Source organism: Lathamus discolor, chromosome 4, assembly GCF_037157495.1.
Source record: "Lathamus discolor isolate bLatDis1 chromosome 4, bLatDis1.hap1, whole genome shotgun sequence".
NCBI lineage: Eukaryota > Metazoa > Chordata > Aves > Psittaciformes > Psittacidae > Lathamus > Lathamus discolor.
Genome location: NC_088887.1, coordinates 45,815,912 through 45,839,058, shown reverse-complemented (window position 1 = coordinate 45,839,058; position 23,147 = coordinate 45,815,912). Strand labels below are relative to the sequence as shown.

Here is a 23,147-nt window from a genome sequence, read left to right as displayed (position 1 = left end):
ACACCTCACACTAAACCATCCCACCCAAGGCTTCATCCAACCTGGCCTTGAACGCCACCAGGGATGGAGCACTCACAACCTCCCTGGGCAACCGATTCCAGTGTCTCACCACCCTAACAGGAAAGAATTTCCTCCTTATATAATAGAACATGGTTTACTTTTCCGTCCCTACTCATTGCTTTCATTTTTTAATTTTTTACTTATAATCTAACTCTATCTCTTGTGTAATTAGTACTGAATATTTGCATGGTGGAAAAGTCACTGCCCAAACATACAACTTGTCTAGCTGGGAACTGAACCTGATGGCAGAGGACAGCTCCTGTGCAAAAACCATGCAGTTGAGAAACATGCGTGCAAAGCCTTCCTTGCCCAAAGTACAGATGTTCACAGAAGTTACAGTGCCAGCTTTTAGAGCACAGCCTTAGCGCATGGTCACTTCCACCTTAAGCAAAGTGCATCCTCTGCTGTGGTAAGACAGATGTGGTTTTAGTGTCTCCCTCATGAAGAGTGTTTGATTTACAAGCACAAAGAAGGGCTGGCTGGGAGATAGCAAACTGTGTTCTGAAGTCTCTCTTTTCTGTGATCATCTCCCATTTTCTTGGGAGTGGATGTTGTGGGAGGGCTGGGGGCTCACTGTCGCTAGCTTCAGTATAGTGATCCTGTAGTCCTGTGTAATTAAAGAGGAGATTAAGTGCATTTAGTAGATGGTTTGGATTAGGAGCATGACAACTGCTGTAAATAATTACACACCCCAAACCCATTTCTTACAGAAAAAAAGACTAAGTAAATAAACTTCAGTGGTCTCAAATTAGCATGTGCAAATATATCCCTTCTCCCATCTCTTTTCCTTGTGGACAGATCAGCATGGGAGCCAAACTGGGGGTCTGGGAGGAGAGTTGGTGAGGAGAGGGTGTGTTAGAAAGTAGATTTTTATATGTGCAGCTGAGGGGTTTTCTGCATCCTACTTCATCATCATTTGTGGTAGAAAATGGTCCACCCTTTGACAGAAAGTAGCCCTTCCCATCGTCAATTGAACAATGTGGGCGCACCCTGTGTTATAACCCTGTGATGTGGTTAAGGTGAGGAGTACCTTCAGAAGTCCTGTCTTTCCTTTACAGGAATACTAAACTCAATTCAGTGCAATTGCTTGCTTATTCCTTTACAAAGGCAAAAGAAAATCTCTTTCAAAATAACTCTATTATTCTTTGTATACATGAGGAAAGCAAATCTATTATAGAAATAACAAATCATTGATGGGACTATATTATCTTTTAATTGAACATTAAATTAGGGTATTCTCTGGTGCTGTTTCAGTAACATTTGTATATTTGAAGGATTATCAAGTACTGTTTGTTAATATTTCCGCATAATTATTTCTGTCTCTGCTGCACAGCTGAGGAATGTAATTTAAGTTTAAAGGATTAACTCTTAAATGGAAGCATAGTTTACATCTTGACTTTAAAAGGGCAACAGACACTGGGCAGAGTAGCACTATGTTCTCTGGTCTGTGATTCTTTTCTGCTAACAAGAATAAAAATAAGTCAATGAACATGTTTCCTTCACAGAAACCAACAAAAGCCATTTGGTGTCATACTGTGTCCATACTATGTACTAATACTAGTTACAAGCTTTCTTGTCTAACATGATCTTAGGACCTGGTGTGAGTACAGACAGGAGGGGACTGATCCCTAACCATCAGATCTGCTGAGAGAACTGCGTGATCTACTGAAAGTGATGGACTGCTTTGAAAGTCAGTCTTCCAGACTAGGTTTTTTTTCTTCATTTTGAGATGTTTTTCAGCTGAAAGATCACTCATAATTTTGCTCTTCTTTTGTTCTATTTTTATGCATTTTAGAAACGGAACACGCCATACATTTAAAAATTAACGAGTGGGTGTATTTCTACCTTAATTATTAGGAATGGTTAAGTTTTGAAGAAGAAGAGCAGTCTTGCTGTTCTCAGTACTTCATGTTCAGATACAAAGCTAACTTTCTCTTGTCTTTTTTTTTTTTTCTCTCAATGCAGAACTATGGTTTGGAAACAGAAAATCTAAAAACCCTGTCTCACAAACTGAATGCATCTGCCAAAAATCTGCAGAACTTCATCACTGGGAGGAGGAGGAGTGGTCACTATGATGGAAGGACCAGCCGCAAATTACCAAATGATTTTCTGACATCGGTAGTAGATCTGATTGGAGCAGCTAAAAGTCTGCTGGCTTGGTTGGACAGGTAAAATCTCCCAGATGTGTTACAGGTGACCAGATCATGCACACACACAAACCCCAACTTCTTTACAAAATATAATGTAGACGCTGAAATGGAAGCAGAATTCATTTACAAATTCTGAGAGGAAGTTTGTAGCAATTTTTTTCTTGTAAAGTCACCGTGCCATTCAGATAGCATTTCACTACCGTACTTCTAAATACACTGCAACACTACACATATCTGGAAATACAGTAGAGCAACACGATGACATCATTAGGTTATATATCACAGAATCATAGAATCAACTAGGTTAGTAAAGACCTTAAAGATCATCAAGTACAACCTTTACCTCAGGACTGCCAGGACCACCACTAAACCGTGTCACTAAGAAAGAGCCTCACCTACAAAGGTTTTGAACACTTCCAGGGGCAGTGATTCCACCACTTCCCTGCACAGCCTGTTCCAATGCCAGATCATCCTCTCTGTGAAGAAATTTTTCCTAATGTCCAGTCTAAACCTCCCCTGGCGCAGCTTGAGGCCATTACCTCTTGTCCTATCACTTCTTACCTGGGAGTAGAGACTGACCCCTCACCTCAGTATAACCTCCTTTCAGGTAGTTCTAGTGATCTATAAGGTCTCAACAACTCTGTAGATACTTATGTGTTTGATACTGATACGCGCTTTGACCTGCATGACTCAGATTCGTTGCTCTGAGAGTATCTAATTCACAAAAATATGATTGTAATTTTCCATTATATAGATGTCAACATATACTTAAAATGTTTGTGTGTGTACCATGCATGTTGCATTTTAGTTTTTTTAAGTGGCAATGAGATACCTCTGAAACTGTAAACGCATTGGAACTTATGCTTTTGGCTCTATTACCTAGGAAGTATGTGGGACCACGAATTAAGTGCTCTCCTTTTTTGAATCTATAGTGACATTTTTCTAATGATAACAAGAGTAATAATGCAAGTTTTTAAGATGATCATTGAAAACCCCTGAAGTGGTTGAAATTAGTCTATCTGTATGTCTTGCAAAATGCATCACAGTGATTTTTATCATTAAAATTAAATGGTTATCTTGATTTGAAGATGTATCTTTTTTTTGTATCCAGCAGCTGAAGCTTTGTTCAGAGTATGATCTTCGTGAAATTCACAAAATCCAACAGAATTATTTGGATTTACTGCTGTGGGTTTTGTTGTGTTTCATTTTCCTGAGGCAAACTGTATTCTGTCCCATAAATGATTTCCACTTGAAAGGTTTAAGTGAGGCATAAATCTTTTCCATTTCTTAAGCTGAACTGCAAAATCTTTCTTTTGTTCATTAGACTGCAGGTACCACTGCTGCTTCTCTTCTCCTCCCTTTCAAGCCTTCCCCAGGTTTCAAAACCAGAGTACCTAAAGCTGGGTTCGTAAATTGCTATTTGCTTAGTATTAGATGTGCAGAGAAGCAGTACAATCTTATGGAAGGAGTTTAGTATTGAGACTTGAAAAATTTTGAATATATTTTTAGTTCTGCCTCTAGCCTATTTTTTGTTACTGGGAAAACCTGTAGGCTCCACATTTTATCCCTGCAGATATTTTTTGGGAGAGAACAGCATATCATTCTGGGCTTTAAAACAGAAGGAATGGTAGAAAACCATGGGGTTTTTTGCATAGGAAGATCAGCGTTTGCCACTTCTATTATTCTGTTATTAGTAAGTAAACTTTCGCGCACGCGCACACACACACATATATATATACTTTTAACACATTGAAAAACAATGTGGTTTTGGCATCAATATGAATTTAGTAGTTGAACTTCAGGACTTTTCAGTATTAAAAGACAAATCCAGACTGTAAAATTCGTTTGTAGCTCAGGAGTGTGTTGAGCATTATCTCCTGGTGAAATGGTGTTTATAAAGGCAGCTATAGTGTATTTGTCAGAGATAATTCTCTTAGCAGGTTTTAGTGTTGTTGGGGAAAGATCTTTTAAATAATTTCTAAAAAATGAATATCAGTTCTGCTACCAGTAAAATGCAAAATGACTTTTGCACTTATCTGAAATGATAGCCGGTCAGACTAGGAGCTCCATGGAGTTAAAAATGAAGACAATCATGGTGGCAGCCTGCTTTTAGCAATGTTGCCTTGAGTGTCCACATAAGGCTTCCTAAAAGTGATATTTTGATTTCGTTCAGATTTCTAGGAAAGTCCATTGAAGATCTGTGTAGCTTAAACACCTGGTTCTGGCAAATCCCTCCCTCCCCTCCCACCCCCCCTCATAAATCAGACTTCTCTTATTTATGAACATGTGAGCATTTTGGTTAGGTTTGTTCTTCCTTGTTTGTGAAGCCCCCAGGTTAGGATGAAGGCTGGCCAATGACTTCATTTTCCTCAGGAAGGGGGAGCATCTGGAGATCAACAGGATTTTGCGTGTTATATTCCTTCTAAGAAGCTATTGGGGCCGCTAGGGGGAGATAGAAAGATTTTAAAAATAAAATATTTAAAGTCAGGAGCTTGGATTTAATTTTATTCTTCACAACCATTATTATTAAATCTGGGTCCCAAATCTTAGTATTTTGATTGTTTTTTACCACCGGTTCTATCTCTGGGGGGCGAGAGAGGGGAAAGCATACCATTAGGAGGGATAAAGTTGCTATTAGGGTTATTCACCCCATTGTGCTAGTCATACTAAGCTGCCCTTATGCAGTGTTTTTCAGGTCATGTCAGGAAAAAGCAGCTAGCGGCAGTTCCAACTTGCATAGAAATACAATAATGTGGCTTTTATGTGTAGGGAATGGTGGTGACTCCATATGAGTTGTGCTTCACTTGCTGCTCTAGTGAGCTCTTTTTTACAATGTTTTTGTAGAATGCTTAAAATCTGTAAGGACCTTGTTAAGCCAGGCACAGTTGTCAAAAGGTGTGTGAGAGTCATTTGATTTGATTTGCTGAGTTACTTTCACCATGGCTCTTGCAGTGCCACTGTGCGGGGCCAATCCAAGGACGCCGTTTGTTCCAGGTCTCTGCCTGGAGCAGTCCTACTTCCAGATGTATGTCAGAGATTGAGTTTAACTGAAAATTAGGCTAGCTTTTGTCACCAGGCTTTAAAAGTCTTCTGATTTAGTTTCATTTAGAAACTGGAAAACTTTGTGGAGAATTCTAGCTATTTTAAAAACAGGTTGGCTGATGATTTTGAGGAACATGAAACAGTTCTCCAATAGCATTCTGTAAAGAAACTGTCATCACACTAGATGATTATGTCCTTAAATTTTTTTTTAACTAATTTTAACTTCCTGTTACTTTCTCAGCCCATAAAATTTGTCCTCTCTTCCAGAAGACTTAAATCCTTTACATACTCCATTTTCCCCCTTCAAGTCCCACTGTACATTGTGTTTTTCTTTCATGGGACAGCTAAATTTAAGGTAGAGCTTATTACTACAGTCTTAGCAGGGAACAACTGTAATGCTGTTTGTGGAAAAGGAGAGAATCTGACATGGGGTGACATTTGGTGGCAGGGGTATGAGCTCTGACTCCTTGCATGAGCATCTTGTCTCCTTGCTCTGCCAGCATACAGCTCATTTGCATCCTTTACTTCTGCTAGTGCCACCTTCCCTGTTGTTCTTGGTTTAATATGTTGTCTTCATTCATCTTCACCACACTCCCGTAGTCTTTGCCAGCCAAACGCTCTGGAAATCTGTATTTCCTATTGACTGCACTAAGCAAAAAACAGTTCGTTATACTTTTGGGCTTCTTGCTTCTGCCTGTGCTGTAGTGCTTGGGCTGTGTTACCTGAAGCAAGGGCTCCTCAAACCATGTGTCCTGTGCAGCACCAGAAAGAATGGTTTGGATCTTAGCAAATAGTGACAATAAATACAGACTTAGAGTCTAGGAGTGAGGAAGGGATTGTTGTTCTTAGGGCTTTAATCAAATCTCCATTAAAGACACAACTAAGAGAATATGGTAGTTTATTTTTCAATTAAGAATTTAAGGAAATATAATAAACTCCCCATGAGATAACTACTACAGCATTTTGTGTCTGTTGTGTTACAGATTTTAATGGTTGTGAATTACTATTTGTCAAGGAACACTGGATTTTAGTGTACTATTTGACTCAGCCATCTGTGTGGGCAGTGATTCAATATGTCTTTCACAGCAACTCTCCTGTATCCCTTGTTTTTCACCCTAGCACTATCCCCATTTTGGAAATAAAAAACTTAAACTGCTACCAGATTACACTGAAGTCTAAGTAGTAGGAACAAAGAGATGTTGTGGAGACAGATTTTATATTCAAAGCTTTCAGTACTGTGACCAGAGAAAAGCTAGCAGGCTGACAAATGTGCACCAGTCTAATTAATTTACCACTGCTGTCTGGATACGTGATACACGAACAAAATGAAACAAGGAGATGAACAAAAAACCCAACTGTAAATAGAAACTTTTGGTCATCTAAAAGATACGGGTCAACTTGCTGACAGTAATAACAAAATGTGAAATTTTTGGCAAGTCTAGGTCTGCTTTTAGGGCCATTCAGAGTGGTTGGGTGTAATCCTTTGGCTTCTGACCCCAGATGGGCAAGTCATTTTGGCCGGGTCTTAAATGTGCTAATATTCTGCAAAGCACTTCTGTGTATACATAAATCCTATTAAGTAGGGGTAAAATCTGTGTGTAAAGTTAAGGATGTTAGAATGCTTCAGTAGTTAAGTCTGGACAGAGAACAGGACCTCCAAGCCCCACTGTGGGCTCCATATACCTTTTTGGTGATGCTCTGTTGCCTACAGAGAAGTGCAGCCTGCAGTGATGTAATACTCTTTATTCATGTGTGAACAATTCTAGGTGTTCAGTTTCAGCACAACCCCTTAAGCCTACTTTGTGTGAAAGCATTGTGGTAGCAGACTGCATTCCCTGCTAAAAAATGGATCTCCCTCTTTTCACCATGGTGACATACACAGTACATACATTGTCCTCCACTGTAGGTAAAATGGGTTCAGTTGGATTTCTTTGTCTCATTGTTTTCAGTGAATGAGCCATGGTGGTGTTTATGGTGTGACTATTTTGTAGTTTTAAGTAAAGAGGAACACTGTTTGCAAGCCCATAACTTCTTACAAAGAAGGCGTTTCTGATTTAGAGTCTCCTTTCTAAGAGACTTTATACCATCCTGTTAGCTGTGCTTGGTTATTGCCTGTCCTAATAGGGCAAATCTGTTTTGCACACAAGATGGCAAGGGAAAACAAATGAAAACCAAACAAAAAGAAACCAAAATGTTTAGTGATTCTTTATTCATCACACAAATTATGCACTTTCTGTCAAGTGGTTTTCAATCTTAAACCTGTGTATCTTATGTTTCCTTTATGCATTTACCTTTATGTTTTCTTGAATGGTATGACAAACCTGTAAGTGCTGCCTAAGAGTGCTATGGTACTTAACTATGGAACAGCTGTAAATGTTTAACAGAGCACTCATTCAAAGAATTCTTTTATCCAGTGTGAATTCTACTGCATTCCTCCCTGATTCTACATAAATCAGTTCCATTAGAAATCAAATAAAATATTTGTTTCATGAAAGCCTAAAACTATGAATTTTAGATGGATTTGGCACAAATATATATGGAACAATATTCTACATTCAGATATCTGTTTGAATTCAGATTTCCATTTGAGTTCAATGTGTTACCTTTGAAGACTCAGTTATAGCTCTGATTTGGTTCCCTCTCTCTTTAAAATATTTTTGACTATTACGTTTAATCAAAATGCTCTGAGGATATTTTCCCATGTTAGGGTGCTAAAATAAGTATGATATTGGTCTTAAACCCCTCAAAATGTCTATTGTTATAAAACAGCTGCGTACTAAAGCTAGTGGTGAAATGTGATTAACTTTTATTCTGGGGCAGTGCTTTTGCAAACAGCAGTCTGTATTTGTCCAAAGTACAACTTTTAAAGTGAAATAGTTATTTCTGCGTATCACTCTCCCCTAACCGAGTGTTATGTGAAAAGGACAGATGAGGTAAATCATCCAAGGCTGAAAAATGTTGATAATGATAATATAGAAATGCCAAGTGTGTGCATCTCCTTCACAATGCACATCTTTTGTGTAATTGTTTGGGAAGGATTCTCCTTCATGTGCAATTGGTACTTGTGAGAATTAATAGCTGTTGAATCATATTATTTCTTAATTCTGTGAGGGAGTTAGCTGGGCTATGGTGATGTAGCTGTTTTTCTATCAGTCCTTCAGGGTGGCTTAATTAATTAATATTAGATAATACACTTTTTTTCATTCTGAAAGATGTTGATACTGCTGTAGATTTTAATTAGGTTTCATTTCATAAAAGTATATACATACATGTGTGTATGTTACAGCTTGCATTATACACGTATAAACAAAATCATGTTTCAGAGTGTTTTATTATTTATCTCAAACACTGGTTAAAAAAATGTGAAAAGAAACAGTAGTTCTTTCTTGCCTGGTGTTAGGGAAACTTTATTTCCTATAGATCAGGGACTTGAAGTTGATTGAATTTAATGTTAATTGAAACAACAACAAAAAAAGATAAAGCACCAATTGTAAGTTGTGTGTGTTTTTTTTTTTCCTCTGTGAATGAGGTATTTAAAAGCTCTTCATCTCACTGGAATCTGTCTTGTCTAATGAGGTGCAGGCTCACAACGTAGGTTTGCAAAGTGGAAAAATTAAGAGGCTCCCACTTTTCCAGCTGCATGCATCATCACAAAACATGTCTGAACTTAATTAACCTTGAAGCCTATGAGCCATTTGTGAAAGTGGTTTGAAAATGGCTAACGGCTTCAAATGCTGGAGAAAGCAGGAGAAAAGGTGAGAAAAAGGGCAAAACCAACTTGCATGTGCATGTCTGTGCACATGTGCATGTGTGCAGAAGTGCTGATGTGATTGGATTAATCTCATTTTCTTAAAATGTCAGGGTGTAAAAAGGGGTAGACAAAGAATGGAAAGGGGAAACAAGCAGAGGTCTGGAAGAGGAATTGAGTGGAAAGGGCATGTGGTAAGGTATGTGTGCTGTGGAGCTACAGAGGTGTTTTCATGTGGGTGTTGCAAAGGAGGAGAATTACAAGGAGGTTTTGAAAGAAGAACAAATAAATTACAAGAGAAATTTTGTAAAACAGGTTGCATGAATGAGGAAATGTAAAAGGTCTTGGAAGTTACTGAGAGAGGCAAGGCAATAGGACAGTGAGGTCAATGTCACAGCAGGAAGTGGGGCAACATATGGCCCCAGTCCAAGGTAGTTTTTCAGTTCTTGTTTAACTTAAAGAGCACTGAATTGGACAGCAAATGTGTTAAAAATTGCAGTTGTCCCAGGGATTTTTCTTCACTGGAGCTTAGGAGTTGTGGGAGACTTGAAGGTCCAAGGGACTGTGAAAGATGCAGCTTTGACAGAAAAGAGTGGAAGTTGGAAACTGATAGAAATAGCTCAGCCAAGGAAATGATTTTTTAAAAGTAGAGAGAAGTGGCCTAATTAAACCAGGAATTCCTTCTACATGGTGTGTTTCTGATGCCTTGAAAGTGTTTTAGCAGCCAATTGAAAAGTTTCGGTTTATTTGGATTTGTACATACTGTTTCATCTGTTCAGTCAACAATATTGTGCTGTATTAAAATTGCAATTAGTGGATATTATCAGTAAAGAGGGTTTTTTGTCAGACTGGTCTTTCACACTGTTTCTTTAATGAAATCCAATCAGTGATCCCACAGTGAAGTTTCTGTTAATATTTTGGTTGAAACTGCTGGCATGTTGCTATGCAAAGTCTTGCTGGACTTTCACTGTTGAAATTGAGTCTTAGGATGTTATACCACAATGCATTCCCTTTGGTAGTAAATGTTTAAAGAGGCCCTTAGTATTTTCCCCGCTGCTTATGCACTAGTGCTGTATAATTGTGTGCGCAGATTGCCTTCAGGGTAGTGCTGTGAACTGGGAAGGAAGAGGAGTTGCAATTTTACTGGTCCAATTTGCAGCAGTACCCCAGAGAGGCATCAGCAGAAACTGATGTGAGAGGTGGTTTATAAGACCAGAGACCTCCAGAGGTTTCCAGACCTACAGAGACCTCCAGAGGAGGCAGCTCAAGGACCCCTTACGTTTTCTGCAGTAGCAAAGTCCGTATAACATGGACCTGTTTCCTTGTCTTTCCAAGTTGTGAAGCACTTTTCAAAATATTATATATTAGTTACTGATTTTAAATAGTCTTCTCCCTCCTCCTGGCACCCTTGCTACCTGCTTCGTATGCTGTTTTCAGTAAATCTTCACTATGTAAACTTCAATGTAACAAAATGAGTAACGTCTCAGTCTCTTGGCCTATTCTTTAATGTCAACAAAGTTTATTTAGGGTGCATTTCTAACAATCTTCACTAAAAGAAATGACAGTAAAAGTGTCATTGTTTTCCTCATGCATTGTGAAACCAAACTGAATTGGGAAAGTATGAGGGAAGATGATGCAGTATTAGAAGTCAAAGCCTACCAAGCGATTTTCGTTAGAGAAATGCTGCAGGCTTTGAAATGTCAATTAGATTCCAGTTGTGTAATTTGAGGATCAAATTACATTAACACCCATACTTAATGTAAAATAGTACCGTTTGCTGCCTTGTTTCCATTCATCTTCAATAAAAGTGAGTTCATAAATGAACATGACCTTTTTAAATCAAAGTTTCAGGTAGATTTCAGAACCTCCTCAGTTACAATTTTGAAAGGAAAAATATCAGTGGTTTTTGTACATCTTGCCTAATGTAATTTTTTAAACACAATTATGTTTCATAACCAAGCAGTTCAGATACTTTTTATCCTTTAATATGCTCACATGTCTCCTGAACTTCAGTAATAATCTGTGTGTGTGTCTGTGGGTATGCCTGCTGAAGTGTGTACTTAGCGTGCAGTTGCCAAATACTGCATAAAACTTGGACTTTGAATTGTGATGTGTCAAGTAGCTTTTGCAAGGCACCTTTTGGAACTTAACCAGATGCTGTCTACTAAATCCCACTCTGTTGTTGGTTTTATGTTTCTTAAACTCTGCCTAGCTTCCAATTTCTGTACTTTTATTTTAAAAAGAATGTACTGCTTTTCTCCCTAGAAAATATGGGCAGAAAGTATATATTGTTGTACAATGTATTACATCAAATTAAGGCAGCAAACATGAGTATGCACATCAAAGTTCATTCTGTCTTACGAGCCATCAAGGCTGGATTAGGAGCTCTGGAGAAAAAAGAAAGTGCTAACAAGCAGGCAGAGAGAGGAGTTCACATGGGTTTATTAATGGACAGTTCCAAATTTAGTGCAGGACTAAATTTTAGCCTGCACTAAAATTTCAGTAATTCTGCACATGGAAAAGAAACTTAAAAACCTGTTAAGAACCATAAGAACTGTATCTGTAGTCATCACTTGGACCTGCATATAACAGAGCTCTTTGTACTGGAAACTTTTCTCTAGGCTTAAATGAGGAATGCATAAAACCAACCAGTGCTGTAAACCAGGTGTATACAAATATGTATGCTCTAATAAGTGATAAAGGAAGGCAGTTGGGGAAGGAGCTAGTCACCCAGCTTAATTTAAAGGCAATGACACTTAAAGTGTTGTTTAGAGATCTTGGCACACTGCATGATTTATTGTTAGTTTATTCAGACATTATAATCCTAGTGGTTCTGTGCCACCATTTGCTGTTTTAAATATTTGAAGCAGGTATGTGTATTAGGGAGAAATGCCATCTTTGCAATGCTAATAATGCCCATAAAAACCTCATTTACAACACTGAGTCAAATCTTGACTCCTCCTGAAGAAAATACCCATCCTGCCTAGTATTTGGCTCCTTCTAAAATATAGAAAATAGGCCAACTTGAGTTTATAGTTTAACATGGACTCTAAGTACAGGAATCAGATGACTGCCAGCCTCATTAACCAAATACATTTTAGTAATGTCTCTAGAAAGCAAGCATGCTTCTAGGTAGGCAAGCATTTTAAACATTCTAATGTGAAGTTTTATGATTTAGGATACATGTAGGTGACATCTGCAAATGCTGGATCAACTTTTCATTTCTCTAAGCCTGTCTGATTGTAGTACATTGTGGGGGATGTTGGGCTGTGCCTCCAGTTTAGCTTTTGCAGCTGCTTCTGAGTATTGATGCATCTCTGGCTCTGAATGTTATTCCCCTCTTTGGATAGAAATCTTACTTACTCTGAGTCCCTCCAGTGCTTTTACCAGATATTAGATCAGGTCCCAAGAATCCCAGTGAATCAGCCAAACGCTTTTCTCATCTGATTCGCATCTGGACACCATTTGTTTCACAGGTGGAAGTGGTGCCGCTGGTTGCCTTTATGAGGGTATTCACAGATGAATGCAGAAAGCAAGGTGGGCTTTTTCTGTGGGAGTAAAGGCAGTCTAAAAGTGAACTGGAAGACTGTGAGGAATAATCATAGAATTGTTTAGGTTGGAGAAGACCTTTAAGATCATCAAATTCAACCATTAACCCAGCACTACCAAGGCCACCACTAAACCATGTCCCTGTGTGCCACGTCTAAACATCTGTTAAGTCCCTCCAGGGATGGTGACTCAACCACTTCCCTGGGCAACCTGTTCCAATGCTTGACAAACCTTTCAGTGAAGAAATTTTTCCTAATGTCCAGTTTAACCTACCCTGGCACAACTTGAGGCTATCTCATCTCATCTCATCTCATCTCATCTCATCTCATCTCATCTCATCTCATCTCATCTCATCTCATCTCATCTCATCTCATCCTATTGCTTGTTACTTGGGAGAATTACTTAAAGAGGAACTTAAAAAAACTGCAAAACTAAGGATATCCAAGGATATGTATCCTGAATTTAACAATCTTAGTAGTACATTTTGGGTATTCTGTGTGATTTTAATATCTCTAGGTATAATGTGTATTAAGTGCATTGTGCATCCGTGAACCAAGCAGATATATGCTAGTGCCATTCAACATTATTTTTCTTTTTTTTTTTTTTTTGTTTTAGATCACCTTTTGCTGCTGTCACAGATTACTCAGTAACAAGAAATAATGTCATACAGCTCTGTCTGGAACTAACAACAATAGTACAACAGGTATGAGACCATCTGCTTAGCAGTTTTTTTTTTCCTAAATTGTAAATGGCTGTTACCTTCTTCACGCAATTTTGTTACTCTGTCAATATAATTTTCTAACAAAAGTAAGGGACTATCAGTACTTAGTGCTTTATAAAAATTCTGCTTCCTGGTTTTATAGTACTAGTTTAGTTTGTGCTGTGTATACGCTTCTGCATATCTCAGTAGTAAGATTCATCTTGGGTTCTTTAGTCTACTGTCATCACTATAAAGTTGTGAAATCTAATTGATAATTTGCATATTTACTTTGATGTGTTTTTCCATTTATTTTTAATTAACTCTCTGGTTTAAAAGGTCTGTATCTTTTGGACTTTAGCCACCTGCTCTTTAGTATAATTCATATCATCTCTACTCTTGGGCAGATGACACGTCCCCATGAGGCTAGAATATTTGGAATACATTTTTGTGCATCCTACCTTCAAGAAATCCATAAGTAGGTTCTGAGAAGCACCTTCTTAAAGGGCGTCATTTGGAAATGCAATTTAGAGAACTTTCCCTACCCTTCTGTTGTCTCTCTGTAGTTTAGGTCTGTACCTATCTTTGCTTGTTGTTCTGCTGAAACTGAAAAGTCTTTAGCCACAGGTTGAAACTAATGTAGGTACGAAATTCTTTACAAATAACCTATGAAATAGTTCAGTTGAGCATCATCATTTACTCTTATTCACGCATTTCTGAGACTAGTCTGCTGCTGATGATTGTGAAGGGCCTTGTTACCAACTTATACCATCAGTTGACCTTGTGGTGCAGCAGTGCCCATCATGCAGAGAGAAAAGAGTCCAGAAAGGGTTGTCTCTCCTGGTGGTTCAGCATCCACAAAGGGAAGGGACCACTGCTGCCAAGCAGAAGTTTGCACATGAGAAGCTGGAGTGGAGAAGGGAGAGAGTGGGGTAGGTAAGAGCACTGAGGAGACTTTTTCAGGTTTTCAGGATCACCACTCCAAACTGAGCAAAGCTACACTTCTCCTGTGGCCTCTTGGCATGACTTTCTATGATGATACTCTCCCTTTTATAAAAGAAATGAATATTTCTCTGACCCTTTCATAAACGTGTGCAGTTAGATGATTAGTTGGATTTGCTTCCCACCTGAGGTGGAGAAGATTATTATTGTTAGTCCCCTGTGTTCAAGCTTGGGAAATGAAAGTTTCTCACTTTTTTATATTATTGTTGTTATTATAGTTATTATTGATTTATTTTAGTAATTTGTTATTATTTTCCCATAGTTATTGGGGGGGGAGTATTGTAGCATGGAAATGGAGCATGGGCTGTTCTCTCCCCACAGGCCACACAGTGAGGGTCGCTGTTTGCTTCGGGGGCCAAAAGTCCAGTCCTGTCCTTTAGCCACCCTATGGTCCCCACTTCTCACTGTCACCTTGCCTCAAAATGGGAAGGAGGTGCCTTTGATAGTGACTGTGGAAGAAGAGCTGGCCTTCGTTTTCTTGGCTGCCTATTGCATGATGAGTGTTTTTTATCTGTTCTCTCATGGCTTGTGTCCTTGCTGAGCTTGCCCTCTTGACGTGGGGTCATAACCCCGGGAAGAAGAAAGCATCCCTTCCCCATGGCCAAATGGCTCATTTTTCACAGAATTAGCTGTGAATCACTGTCTAGATTTTCAATTAAGAAGAAAAGCCACCTGGTCCATTTTAATGTGTCCACTATTTATGAGAAAGTGGGTAAAATATCAACCGCTGCAGTATCTCCCAGGAATTAGCTCAATATCAGTTCATTTTCTTTCAAAATCATCCCTACCTATGATAATGCCAATTCATTATGTATAGGTAAGCAGTGGATATTTGCCAGTGGAAGCAGGTCCCTCAGAGCGCTGCAAGTTACTGTTGTAACCTTCTCTGCATCCTCACTAATCGTCTGCTTTTATGCAACTGTTATATTTTGGTCGAGGAGATTTTTTTCTCTCCCTTAGGACTTTAGGTTATTGTTTCATAGGCACTTTCTACAGGTTTTCACTTTTAATACCATCCTCCTTGCTGATGGCTTATTTGATTCAGGGCTTGCATTCTTGCTTCATTTTTATAATCAACTCTTCCCTGGCAGCAGAACACTGGAGGAAAAAGATTTAAATAACAATTCTATGGCTCTGTCATGATTTTGCTACCATTCCCTTGCACCCTCTGCCTTTCGCTCCTGCACCTGTCTGTCTCTCCATAAGAACCAGAGATGAGCATTATCCATCTTCTCTTTTTACACTGTAATAAGTAAAAAAGGCCTGTTCGTTCTTTATGGTACAAGATAGGTGTTAAAGGGATATGGGTGTAGAAGATGAGGGGTGTGTTTTGGGTTCTGCATTTTTCCCTTTTGGTTCATTCATGAGTTCAGATTTGTGTTCCAGAATTGTTCCAGTCATAAATGGCATGTAAGGAAGAGCATAAGTGACTCCTTGTCTTCGTGGTGTTCATGAGTTTCTTGCTATTGACTTAGTTGCGGTGTTCAGCTTCAGAGGGTGCCAGGAGCTGGTCCTTTTAAGTGTGCTTGTTTTGTTTTAGAGAGGTGGTAGTAGACAACTGTAAGGAAGAGAAGGTTTATGGATTTCTCAGGCAATTTGTAGGTAGCTTTTATTATTATTCTCAATGCTCTTATTCCTCAGGAACTCATTAGGGTATCACTAAAGAAGCTGTCTTCGTTAGAATTAAAGCCCTGGAAATCTTGGTAATATTCGAAAAATCTAATTTTATCTTGATTTTGTAAGTTATCAGTTATGTAAAGAAAACTTTACTGCTGAGCACTGTCATTCTTATTATTGCAGTTAAGTAGTGATCGTTAGTAGTACTGGCCACATGTTTTTTACTTTCTTTAATCAGCTTTCACAATGATCTGCTGTGTTTGTTTAGTTTTAAAACCACTGAAGTTTATCTCACAGCTTTAGGGTCTTGTGGGATTTACTTAGAAAGATAGTCCAGCAGAAGCATAACTGTAGGCCTGTAAAACTCCTTTATAAAAGCTTCACTGCAATTACTTCTCTTGCTAAACACCTTTTTGAGGGACTACATAGTGGAAGCAATTCTGTGTAACAGGGGTGAAGATGGAGAACAGTCACTTGGCTGACATGTATCTGGCTTGCACTGTTGTCACAGAACATACTTCTGACATCATCTGTGTCACAGCAATATTTTGATGTAAACTCAGATTCTGGATAACACAGGGTGAGAACCTGAGTGGTGCAGTCTGGGAGGTGGTGGATGGGATGGAACACAGCTAGGAAAGACCAAGGCAGCCGTTCACAAATGCTCTGTCTGGACATATAGGCACCTGCGATTTTGAGCTAAAAGCTGTAATACAGAGCACATACAGAAGTGCCCTGTGCACTGCCTCAGCTGAATGATGTGAAGCTTATTCCCGAAGCTAATTCCCCATTTAAAGGTGGTTGAGATTTGTAAAATTGTCTATGTACTCCATGTCCTGATGGACTTACTTCCCAGTCTTTGTTGGGCTTCTAGCAGGGTAACCTGTGTTGGGCTTCTAGCTATTATTGTCTTTCAGATAAAAGATACTGAAAAGGATTGCAAATTATTTCTTCAGTAATTCACTGTTTTGTGTGACGTGTTTTGTATAGTCAAATGTCTGTAATGTAACGGATGTTTCAAATATCAAGTCTCGCTGAGAAGCTAAGTGCTCACTGGTTTTCCAGTTATAAGGATAAAAAGGAAACCTACTTTCTTAGCTCCCTGCCCCGACTCGGAATCCAAATGCAGCAATATAAAATGGCTCTATTCATTTGGTAAGCACACTATCAAATATGTGAATATGGTAGAATAATGAATATCTTTAGTACTATATTTACAAAGTATCTCTGGTAAAATCTTTTCTATCACAATTCCTTACTTTTGTTTTTAAGTCCTAGTTATTAAGGAGTTTAAGGACTGACTAAATATAGCTTAAAAATTTTGAATTTTAGGTCATACCAAGTAGCTAATTATCTTGGGTATCTTTAGCTAATAAACTGGCTTTAATAGTTTAGTGGTGTGAATGTTTAATTGGTTCCTCATTAAAGCTGCTTTACGCTTCCAGATTGTTGGGATTTTTCAAAGCAACATGTGTTTGATGAAAACAGTTCTGCATTAAATTCTAAACTTTTTAATTTAAATTTTCAACATTATTCCTTCCACTCCAACTTTATTATCCAATGCTTACAGGAAATTCTTTGTTAGCCTACAGTGGTAATAATCTCTCCCCTGCATCATTCTCCCGCTCCCCTTTCCCCTGATTCCACTACCCCTTCTTCTTAATGAAAATACTTCATGGTGAGGAGGCCACATTCTTGGAATTTAAAATATATATGTGCATATAGTACACTGTTTATGCAAAATGCCCCATTTCTGATAAGTGTTGTACAAGTAGGGCAGTACGTGTACAAGTGGGTAGGTGAAAAGATACAGTGAAAAGTTAAAAACACCACAAAAAAAGGCCTCCTTTGAAAACAATACCCGGGCAATATCTGCCTATGGTACATGGAATCCAAATGATATTCATATGAAAGTGTTATAACTCATTGCAAGTAACATTGATAGAAATTTAGACTTACCCTGTATCCTTCAAGCATTGCTCTAATGAAGGATTTTCTGTTCCTAAGGTTCAAAGCAGTGCTCAGATGTAGCAGTGTTTCAGATATATGTTATCCTGTGCAGTTGTTTTCTTCACATTTAGAAAGTCCATGTATAATGTAAAATACAATTTTAATATTGTTGGAAATCTGAAACTTTTTTTGTTTACAAGAAGCTATATCAAAGTAGTTTCAATTTATGCTCTTTAGCAAAGGATTTCTTTTTCATTGTAGAGTAGCTTATTTCTCTGTAGCACACTTTTATGGAAAATTTCAATATAATTTCATGTAATGTAAAAAAGTGCCTAAGGTGCTTAACACTGATGCCTTTTTCTGATTCTGGTAGATCATTTCTGCTAGTTTATTATACTTTTTTTTTTTTTTTCCCCTTGAAATGGCTTACTTGTAGATATATTGTTGCCTTTTGATACAAGTTTTTAAGTCCTTCCTGAAATGGATTAGGTATGGAACAGCTCAAAGGTTGAAACATCAGTAATAGTCTACAGGGATATGAACCACTACTAGAAATGATTTGATGCCTCATTAGTTGTCATTGATATGCATGCTGTAAAGAGGTATGGCGTTCCTAAATTCGTGCAGCCTGTGATATGACATTTTTGAAGTAGCTTATGAAGCCACTGCATACTTTAATAAAAAATCCACCCTGTAAAGTCCTGTGAATTCTTTTCTGGAGTGGATGGAAGGAAAAAAAAAAAGGAGGGGGACGTGAGGGGAGACTCCTGAGTACATAAGAAGCTTAGTGACCAGAAAGCAAAAGTGGGCTGGTGTTGGCTTGTTTGGGTTGTTTGTTGTTTTTTTTTCTGTTTGGTTATTTTTCTTCCAGATTAATGAATGACAGCCTCTGAACATGGGGAACAATGAAACACAAAGCAGAATAATGTGGGGAAAAGAGTAATTGTTTTGATAGAATATATGCTGGTACATCAATGCAGCTGTTGAATTTTTCCAAGAAAAGGAGACTGAATGGGCCCAGGTGATGGTGAAAGAGTCAGGGACTGTTGAGTTAATTCTCACAGTCATGGAAGCACTTGCACAAAGTAGCAGAAAGTTGGTGGAAACTGAGATAAATTGTAGACAGGGCAAAAATGTGTTTTAATATCTTACATGTTTCCTTTAAGTAAAACTTTTTTTTCTTAGACTGATTGTTGTGGGCACTGTGTCAGTCCATGAGTGCTGAGTGGCATCACATTTTCCATTTGAATAGGGACAGACAGAGGATATGCCATGCTTCCTGTGTAATTCGTTATAAATGCTGAATTTAGTCATTAATGATGCTGGATTAAGATAACATTCGTTGTGTCAGTAGAAATGAAGACTGAGACTTTTAGTTTGGAAACTGATTTCACTTTCCAGAGACAGAATAGTCTCTGTCGCCAGGTGCAGTGAAGCAAAATTTCACTTCAGTATAGTGAATTACAGAACATATGTGTTGCCAAGTATCTAGTACACTCCTTGACCATGAAAAAGTGTAGGGTCTATATTTCAGGAATTTAATGTGAAGTCTGTGTGTGTTTGCTTAAATCCATTAAAAATACATCAAGAATTTCAGATGATCCAATATGATACATTTAAGTCATATCTGAGCCTGAAATGCCATCTACCTATATATAATTACTTTTTCTCAAGTTCAGTTACTTTTATTTCCCCTGTTTACAGAATAACCACCCAGGCACTATATGGAACATGAAATATTTTGCTGCAATTGTGTTTTATAAACCAGAATTCTTTAAATGACAGTACTAGAGGAAAAGCAGAAGTGAAAAATTAAGAAGTTATTTCTCTCTAAATGGTCTTGGAAGTGACAAACTTAAGAACTGCACAGTACGTTGTGCTACAAAACTTATGTTGCATGTCAGTAATAAAAGCTTGAGTTTTGAATGCATGGCACTTGTTTTTCTGAATTACATGTGTGGAAAAAAAGTGTGTCTTGACTTTGGGTTTTCTGCTTTGGGTGAAACGTTTTTGCCTATTTCCAACTTCTCATGTGTTGATAGTTTCAGTGGATTTTATTTTTACCTGCTGAGAATGCTGCTGTGTAGAGAAATCACCCGAAGAGCTGAAATTCAATTTAGACCACGTAAGCGCTTAGGTTCTAGCAGGTTGTATGAGCAAGTATCAGTGTGATTTTAGTCAGGGCTAAAATACTTGCTGTGGTTTCTGACCTAATGGTATATCAGCTCATTTTAGAAATGGCATAGCAGGAAGAAATGTTTCTATATGCAAATTAGAACTCATAAGCAAGCAGATCCCAAAGCAAAGCAAGATGATGTCTTTTACAGAAAGGAGGATAGAAATAATTGGAAATAGAAAATAACTTCAGAAAAATAGAAAAGAGCTTAGTGTACATATTGCATCTCTCATAATCCAGCAAGCAATTTTTCCCAGTAGTTGCTTGATCTGTGGGTGATTTATGTAAGTTGTGTTAAATTTTTACATGAAGTATTCAGTTACTATGGTGATAGGTGCCACTCCATGCAGATTGTTCAAATAAAATTAAGGCAATTCTTTGTACTCAGTAAGCGGGGTAATTGCTATTAGTTTGTACACAAGGGTTATGAACTTGGAGGACTGCAGGTTCATTAAGCATTCAGGGAAATGCTCTAGACTTTTAGAAGCATTTGTGTAGGTTGCATAGGAAAGGTCCTTTTATGTAGCATTTATTTAATAGCTTGCATTATATTTTTCACAATAGATATTTTTTTCCTCTTCCGTTAGTATCTTAAATTGCGTGTGCTCACTGTTCTGTTTTCTCCTACCTTTGTCAGTTCTTACGCATGTTTCTGATGGGGGAGGACAGAGTGGGTTGCTGCAGATACAGATGAGCTCTGGCTTCAGTGTGGAGGGGCAGGGAATAATAATAGAGTAAGGATGCTATAGACCGAGTGGCAGGAAACTACAGGAATCGAATGATTTTGTGTAGTTGGAAAGAAAGGGAGTATATCTGAACAGCAGTGGGATTAAAATCGACAGGATTTGTGTGGGAAGCGAAAAGGAGTTGAAAATGGCACCCAGGTTGTGAGCTTGTGGGACATAAGGTGGTGGAGTTGTTGACAGAGATAGGGAAAGAGAGGGGAAGCAGGGAGGGTTTGGGAAGAAACGTGATTTCAGCTTTTCAGCATAATGCGCTAGGGCTGGTGGCAAATATCCAGAAGGAGATTCTGAACTGCGAATGTGAACAGAAGGGACAAGAGATCTGTGACTCATCCACACAGAGATGATAATTAAAGCAGCATGATTTTAGGAGGCTGCTGAGCAATAGGGAAGTGGTTGCAGAAAAGGGGAGAGTTGAGGATAGAACTCCCTGGGATTGTTGCAGTCAGAAGGAGGAAGAACAGTCATGACAGGTTCCTCTTGGAGCAGCTCAGTGGGAAAAAAAAAGTCAGGGACAGCATGTACTTTAGACATCTACTTACAAATACAGAATAGGTTTCACACAAATGGCTGTGTGATTTTAAAAATTCATGGCAGCAGCCAAGGATTTCCCCTTCCCCTTTCTCTGTGACAAACATTTTTACTTGTCAGTGTCCCCAAGGCCCACGTTTCTTGTATCCAAAATCCTGTTAGACCTCTCAAAATCTAAGACGTAGGAAGGCACCTCAGGAAACCTCTGCCTGTGTCATGCTCTTAATTCGTTGCCTGTTGCCAGAGGAGAATGTTATCTGCTTGCCAGCTTCTGTAGCGTTGGGGATATTTAAGAGTTTCTTGTTTCTTGTTTCTTTGACGGGGGGTTGGAGGGAAGGGGATCGAACAGAGCTGTATGTCTGCTGATTTGTATTTTGTTGTTCTAGTAATTACTCAGACATACCTATAAATCACAGCCTGAGCAGAATTCCCTAATATTATTCAATTTTTAATCGTCATGCTCTATAGAATGCAGTGTTTTGCCGTAGCCCATATTATATCTATCAAGCTTATTTTTTTCAAAGCTGTCTTTGTAATCTTGCCATCAGATGTATTATATATATTTTTCATGCATTTTCTAAGTAGCGAAAGTCTAAATTAACTCAAACTATCTTATGCTTGTACCTTTTTTGAAATTATATATTCCTGTTTTGGTCCAAGAAAAGCAATGAAAGGTAATAATAAAGTGAACATGCTATGAAAGCTATAAACTTTTGCCTTCTTCATGTGTTGGCAGAGCTGGAGACTTTGTCATGAGTGTTGTTAAGAACTTTTGTGAGAACCTTCAGTGACTACTTCAGCAAACCTCAGTCTTGTGGCTTTTTTGTCATAGCTGAACTGGGCAGAATTCAAGCCAAATGAGCCTTTCTAGAGCTAGTGGCATAAATTCCCTACAGCTAGTGACACTTGAACAGGCTCATCGTGGGTGCCTTGAAGCCAGAACAACTTATTCTGAAGGGACTTGGGGTTATGGTCTGAGTATTCTCGCGTTAATTCTTTTGTACTTTTGTGAACTAGCAAGACCAACAGACCATCCATTAGAGATATCCTGGTATTAAAGGATTCAGTTACAGTTTTAATCAATTTAAGAAGCAAAGAGTTTAAAGGATTTAAAGGATGACTTGGCTTGATTCCAACCTATGGTTACATTGCTCAAGAGAGATTTTATGCCAAAGGTTTGGCAATGCATGAGAGTCTGAACCTTCTTTTAGCAATCATGTAATTCGTTGTTTTTGTTACAAATAGATAACTGAAATTATGTAGTTTAGAGCATTTTGCATGACTTCAAAATAATGGTGACAGCAATTCTATCAGACATCTGTTTTTAAGCAGTGCGTAAAATCTAGCTGTTGCCCTCTTAAAACTAGGCATGGAAGATGTGTGGAATTGCTCATGAAAGTTGCATTTCCCAGGCAATTTCACTACCTCTTTTAAAATTGTGCTCCTTAACTTTGCCTACATTTTATCAGCAAAGTGCTGGTAGAAAGAGCGCAGTGTACACAAACATACACATGTAAATTGCCTTCATGTAAATTCAGTTAAACTGCAGTGGAAAACAAAATTTAAAAACAGTGAAGGAGCTTCACCAGAAGCAGCTTCAAAGTTGTCTGGAAAAAGAACACTTTTGTGGCAAGTTCTTGTTCTTCACAAGTTGCTCCACTTGACTCCACCTCTGTAGCACCATATGGCCTGCTTCTGAGCAATGCCGCTCATTGTGTGAATTCACAAAGGACATTTTAGGGCTAATATGTTAGTCAGGAGATTGGGCTTTTGTTCTTAACAGTCATGCAACCTGCTTCTGTATCAGTTCTGCCTAGAAATTTCCTTGCCTTGGAGGAAAAAATTAATTAGCATGACTAAATATACATGAGCAACTAAGACA

The 23,147-nt window shown here is 38.3% G+C and overlaps 1 protein-coding gene across 4 annotated transcripts in view; it reads left to right on the top strand.

The window, feature by feature from the left end:
- CNKSR2 (connector enhancer of kinase suppressor of Ras 2) overlaps nucleotides 1-23,147 on the top strand; it is a 214,701-nt gene that overhangs the window by 45,637 nt on the left and 145,917 nt on the right. For all 4 annotated transcript variants that reach the window (XM_065677314.1, XM_065677313.1, XM_065677311.1 and 1 more), the window contains exons 3-4: nucleotides 2,026-2,228; nucleotides 13,165-13,252. In XM_065677314.1, coding sequence (XP_065533386.1) covers nucleotides 2,026-2,228; nucleotides 13,165-13,252 — 291 coding nt within the window. The remainder of the gene's footprint in view (nucleotides 1-2,025; nucleotides 2,229-13,164; nucleotides 13,253-23,147) is intronic.